Here is a 6676-nt window from a genome sequence, read left to right as displayed (position 1 = left end):
ATAAAATATATGTTATTGTTGGGCCATTTCCTTGTTGTAGAAAGCACAAAACCATCATGGAGTAAAAGTGAAATCATGGCTTTACTTTTTCTTTGTTTTTTTTGGATAAATAACTGATTAATATTTGTTCAAAATCAGATTGGAAAATAAAAGTTTCCCAACCCACTTGAAAAATGTTAGATGTAATCTTATTATTACTCTGTCGAAGATGATGACATATCTAGTTTGTTAGGAGGTTGGGAAAAAAGAAACAAGAAAGCTTTGTCGTAAAACAGAAGTCATGGTTATGAAGAGTTCCAACTTTCAACTATTAAAAAATTCCGACAGTACGTTGTAATAAGTTTGTCTCTCACAAATCCTTAAAAAAAATCCTTAGGTGGATATGATTGGGATTTGGATCCTCTCTTGAGCCAACGGAGAGGATCCTCCTGATCAAGTATTGTGGGCCATTGAATTTTTATCAAACAGTTATAATTATTATAACTTTAAAAGAACTCTCCTAAATTTGTAGCCGTTGAATAAAAATCCAACGGCCCATAATGCTTGGTTAGGAGAATCCTCTCCATTGGCTCAGGAGAGGATCCAAATCCATATGACTGCATTTCAAGAAGCGTTAAATATCTCTTGAATCTAGTTTTACTTGCTAGATTATCACGACTCTAATTATAAATGGGCTGCTGCATAAAACTTTTAGTTACTAATACACATTTTACTTTGTGGAGTATCAAATCTAATCAAATAATATAAGACAATGTTAGGAAGATTAAATTTTTTAAATTAAATTTGCAAATAAAATGTTGTGGTTGTTGATGATTGGATTATTACTTAAGCGTTGATGATTGGATTATTACTTAAGCGTTGATTAACATGTTTATTTTTTATTGGTGATACATCATTTGGTTTGCAAATTTGATTTAAAATTTTTATCTTCCTAATATTACCCCATATTATATAATTCATCACGGAATGTAGCATGACGTCCCACAAACCATGCATTTTTGCACTGATAGGTCTACGAGAGAGACTTGTGACATTGCCCGTGATATATTCTTTCTTTTGCATTTTTTGAGTTAATTATTATTCCAACAATAAAAATGAATTATTATTGCGCCGTGTATAAAGCAATAAAAATAAATTGTTAAAGTGAACAGTATCAGAAACTTTTCGTGATATATTCTTTCTTTTGTATTTTTTGAGTTAATTATTATTCCAACAATAAAAATGCATTTTTTGTGACATTGCCCGTGTATAAAGCATATAAACTTTAAACTGCTTTACCAATTTTCTATCTTATTTTTGCGCCGGCTTGTGTAGTATAGTCTGGAACAATGTGTCTGTTGACCTCTCATTGGCCAATTTGTGCGAAAGCAATTCTTCTTTGTTCTTGTTCTTTTTCCAAAGAAACTGACCCTGCCACATTGCTTTGTTAATTTAAGCTTGATTATGATTTGCCCTTAATTAGTTTATGATTTGATTAAGAGGGCATGGTGCTTTAGCATGTTCGACTTAGCATACGTATTTTATCCCCCTGTTTTGTTTGTGTCATGGAGATTCAAGGCATTGTGCCCAGTCGGCCAATCTAGCTAACAAATGGGGATCGATACTGCTGATATCTGTATGTGATTTCAATGACAACAATGATTTAAGTATCATGTTTTAGTTACTAAAGATCGTAACAACTTGATCACTTTTTCAATTTCCTAATTAAGTTTCCTTCTTTTGAATATCTTATGTGTTCATCGGGTTTCTTATTAGAGAAATGCCATCGGTTGAATTAATTTATGCAGATCTTACATCTAAACTAGTGGTCGAAACTGTTTCTGCTAGATTGCTAAATTATTGCGCAAGTGTTAAAGTCTATTTGGAAATGAATTGAGTTGTTGTAATCTTTTAAACATTCTAAATGCAAGAATTTGATTTTGATATGGAATACACTCAACACGATATAATGCACAATCATCGTTATGCAAACATCACTCATCATTATAGATTTACCAGTAATGTTGTGCAATCATGTTAATTAGTATGATCAATGAGGCGTTTTGTTTTGACACTTGGTGCATGCAATCATTTAGGGATTTTTTAAGTATAGCATCCCATACTTGACAAGAAATCATCTATGTTGATGCACAACATCAGTGAGAACTTTGGTATAACAAAAAGTGTTAAGTTTGTAACCTTCGCTAGATTGCTCCGGTCACTAGTGTGGATAAGTATGTAAATGGATAGGGACATGGAAGCAAACACAAGATGTACATGGTTCACCCAGATTGGCTACGTCCACGGAGTAGAAGAGTTCTCATTAATTGTGAAGGGTTTACACAAGTACATAAGTTCAAACTCTCCTTTAGTGAGTACTAGTGAATGATTTAGTACAAATGACATTCGGAAATATTGTGGGAGAATGATCTCCTTTTATAGAAGAGAGTTTCTAGTTTTGTTCTGATATTGACACGTGTCGTGTGGTGATTGGCTTCTGATGTTGACACATGTCGTGTTGTGATTGGCTTCTGATGTTGACACGTGTCACGCTATGATTGGATTCTGATGTCGACATGTGTCGCACTGTGATTGGCCTCCTGGTTGGAGGGAAACTCTTTTGGGTCCTTGACAGTATAATATTGATCGGTGCTCGGTAGTTTCGAGATTGTTCAAGTATGATACAAACAATCTATATTTTGTGTGAATGCATGTGAACATAAAACTACTCACACATGCATGGACAATCATCTTTGGCACTCCTTCACAATTATAGATGGCTTACTCATTCACAAGTACGACCAAGAATTAATCACTTGCAATTTATTGGTGCAAATCTATATTGACTCTGAAAAAACATATGCCATCATCACACAATTAATGCAATTTCTTGTAAATAAACTTAAAATGTAGGCATATATTTGGAGCTAGGTTGGGAAACAAAACAACATGTCCAAATTAAGTCCATACTAGGTGTTGATGCACAAAACCGGAGGTCTTGGAACAACGTAAATCCGACCGTGAATCTGCATGAAATGTAAATAACACAGGATGTATCGTGGTTCACCCCAAGGTTTGGGCTACGTCCACACTGAATATGTATTTATCTGAGGGGGAGAGAGAGAATGAGCTCTGTAATGTGAGAGCTTTGAGAGGATGAATGAGCCTTAAGAAAATGGCCTCCTCCCATTGTGAGGGTGAAGGGTCCTTTTATATAATAAGGACTCCTCACTTATTACATATTTGCCCCTTCCTTTATTACATAATTACATTTAAGTCCCCCGAGTATTTATACGAGGTCTAAATACGAGGCCCTAAATATGGTATAAACAGTAGTCCCCCAAGTCTTCAGTCAAGAGAGTCTTTTGGCTGGAGACTTGAAATTCAATCCATGTGTGGGCCGAAGTAACTAGATGTTGTCTTGAACTGATGCTCGATATGAGGCGGTGCTCAATCTGAAATGATGCTCAACTAGAAGTAGCACACGCTGTGGGGCTGCGAGGCTCGTGGCTTATGTTGCCTTGGTTGGCTCGGCTTGTGGCATTTGACGGTGAGGGAGTCCCTTTTATAGAATAAGGGCTCGCTCCTCAATACATGAATGATGGGCTAGAGTTGATGCTCGCGGCGAGGCAGTTGCTCAGTAGGCGGCGATGCTCTCTAATGGTGGTGAGTGAGTCCCTTTTATAGAATAAGGGCTCGTTCCTCAATACATGAATGATGGGCTAGAGTTGATGCTCTCTAATGATGGTGAGGGAGTCCCTTTTATAGAATAAGGGCTTGTTCCTCAATACATAAATGATGGGCTAGAGTCCCCCAAGTATTTTTCATGAGGCCCAGTTGAGGCCCAATATACGGTACATAATGTAGTCCCCCAAGTCTTCGGTCAATAGAGTATGTTGGCTGGAGACTTCAAATTGAATCCATGTATGGGCCGAAGTGGCGGTTGTTCGGAAGCGGTATTTGTATACCCTGCACTGAAGCTTTGTAGGTGAAGCTTTGCAAGTGAAGCTTTGAAGCTGGAGCTTTGTAAATGAAGCTTTGAAAGCTAGAGCTTTTGTAAATGAAGCTTTTGAAGCTGATTGACATGAGTAATGCTCATGAATGTTTATGTTGATTGACATGAGTGATGCTCATGGATGTTGACATGAGTGATGCTCATGAATGTTGACATGAGTGATGCTCATGAATGTTTATGTATGATTGATATGAGTGATACTCATGAATCTTTATGTATGATTGACATGAGTAATGCTCATGTATAATTTGAAGTACTGGGCGTACTTTTGTTTACCTGGTTGGTGGCATGAAGGAGAGTACGGGTTGTACATTTCATCACCTGGTTGGTGGCATAAATGGCTAGTTGCCAAATGATATTAGAGTACGGGTTTACATTTCATCACCTGGTGGGTGGCATGAATGGCTAGTTGCCAAATGATATTTAGAGTACGGGTTGTACACTTCATCACCTGGTTGGTGGTAATAGCGGCGGGTTATCGAATAATTTTATAGTACTGGGCATACTTTTGATCACCTGGTTGGTGGTAATAGCGGCAGGTTGCCGAATAATTTTGAAGTACTGGGCGTACTTTTGATCACTTGGTTGGTGGTAATAGCGGTGGGTTGCCGAATAATTGTGGAGTACTAGGCGTACTTTTGATCACCTGGTTGGTGCTATTTCGGGCTTATGAGCCTTCGCCCTCCACAACATGCCAGCCCATTTGTTTTGGGCTTTGCTATTTTTTTTTTTTTTTTTAGTTACCCTCTGATGGGGTTTATACAGATATTTCCGAAAGATAAAATAAATTACATCATTCTGGTGGGGTGTTTATTCCTTGCTTTTGCAATGTCTCCATGTTCCTCTCTTCTTCTTTTCTCCTTTCCTTTTCTGCTTTACTTTTGCTTTTGTTTCTGTCTTCTTTTCTCTTTTGCAGATGGCAGACAAGGAATGATAAGTACATTAATCTTATCTCCCCTTTTGCACGATCCCTCATGATCACAGCCTCCACCACCTCTCCATACTTCCGTTGGTCCAGCCAATAAGAAGGTGCCTGAGTCAGCAATTGCTGAATAGCCATTAGCATAAAATCCAGATGATTCACCATCAATTAAGACATCACCCATATCAAACTGCCAGTAGCCTTTCTGAGTCACGGGAACATATGTATGCTCACCCTTGAAATGACTAGAATCAACCCCACTAAAGACAATCTCACCCCCTTCTTCCCCTTCTATATTGCGATTTAACCAAAATGAGAAAACTGGTTCTTTAACAAGACCTTGATTGACCAAATTATACCAGACAGGAACAGCATCTCCAACTGAGATATCTTGAAATCCAAGTCCAAGAATACCATCAAACTTAGCTGCCACAAACGTGACTCTAGGCTCTTTGGTTGCCTCAATAAAGTCCTGATCCTTAACAACAAGATCACCGACTTGGACATGGTCCTGGTGGAAGAAACCTGAAATTGCACCAGTTCCATACTGGATCGCCGCACATTGAATCTCCTTTTTCATGCTGTTTAACTTTGTTCAGTGAAATAAGCCTCTTATTTGACCGTCCCTTTTAAGCCTGCAAGGTCCCAACTCAGGCTCCGCTTCTACAATGACGTCAACAATGGAGTCCTGCAGAGCGGGCAAGTTTTGTGATTGTCCTCGTCGTGATGGTGATGATGATGATCATTATACTCCAGCCCCCTGTCAATGCACTCGGTGTGGAACACGTGGCAGAGACAATTCTAAGTTGTTTATCAGATACAATAATGAATCACATCTCAAAATCCCAGGTACTCTCAGCAGTTAATTTTGGCATCTTTCATTCCTCCGCCAAATTGACAGATGCTGAAAACTTAAAAGAGCCATTGATTTTAGAACTCCTCGACCACTCCAACCCCAACAACATCATCATAAACCCTCTGGGCCACCGCGAGATCCCACAAATTCTTGCCCAAATTGTACGATGGTTCAAACGTCGTCGCTCCGCCGTGCAGATGAAAGTACTTGAACTTCCCATTCCTCAAGCCGAGCACGTGATTCGCCGACACCTTGTTGGCCGAATCGAGCACCAGGGTTTTGCCTAGAAGCGTATCACACATGGCCATGGCCACCGCAAGCCCAGAGAGGATCGAAGCTCCTCCATAGAACCTGATCAAGGATCCCTCGTCGTCGCCGTCCAGGCTCTCCATCGTCGACATCCCGTCCGAAGCTGGACGCTCGCCCTCGCTGCTTCTCTCTTGCTCCACCGACACGCCCAATCGCAGCGAGACTCGCAATTCTTCTCCCACCGCCGATCTGTCTGCAGCATTATTGAGGAGCGAAGAGTATCGCCAGTTGTTTCGCCTTCCACCCGAAGAAGCCCTTTTTAGGTGCAGATTTGACCAACGGCGTCAACGAAGGGGAGGACGCCGAGGAGATTACAAACCGACGGGTGTGATTGAGAGACGAGGATCTGCGTGAGGCTGAGGCGGCGAGGTTTTGAAGCTGAGCCGAGGAAGTAGGTGCCACTCGCCTCCATATTTTAGCGGCGTCTCGGTGAGAATTTGTTTGGTGTATTTGATTATTTCTCCTCTGAGGAGTGCAGGACTCAGCGACTACCAAATAGGTTCTGTGTTGAAAACTTAAAAGAGCATCACTTATGAATCTGTTTGGAATAGACCCATTGCAAAGAAGCATGTGGCTCCAATAACCAAAATAGTCT

The 6676-nt window shown here is 40.0% G+C and overlaps 1 protein-coding gene across 1 annotated transcript; it reads right to left on the bottom strand.

Annotated features, from left to right (window-relative positions):
• Positions 1-1290: 1290 nt before the first annotated feature.
• Positions 1291-5496, bottom strand: LOC126601139 (cyprosin-like). Its single transcript, XM_050267799.1, has 2 exons — positions 4936-5496; positions 1291-1410 (listed from the first exon to the last, which is right to left on the bottom strand). Exons 1-2 carry the CDS (start codon positions 5494-5496, stop codon positions 1291-1293), a joined length of 681 nt encoding a protein of 226 aa, XP_050123756.1.
• Between the last annotated feature and the right edge of the window lie 1180 nt (positions 5497-6676).

This window comes from Malus sylvestris, chromosome 15 (assembly GCF_916048215.2).
Source record: "Malus sylvestris chromosome 15, drMalSylv7.2, whole genome shotgun sequence".
NCBI lineage: Eukaryota > Viridiplantae > Streptophyta > Magnoliopsida > Rosales > Rosaceae > Malus > Malus sylvestris.
This window is presented reverse-complemented; position numbering and strand designations above follow the sequence as displayed.

Bases quoted from the DNA above. Each gene is read 5' to 3' on its own strand.
- LOC126601139 (XM_050267799.1), bottom strand. From the start codon at position 5,496: ATGAAAAAGGAGATTCAATGTGCGGCGATCCAGTATGGAACTGGTGCA. The intron at 1,411-4,935 runs GTACTTATCATT...GCAATGTGGCAG, and splicing joins AAAGGGGAGATAAGATTAAT to GGTCAGTTTCTTTGGAAAAA.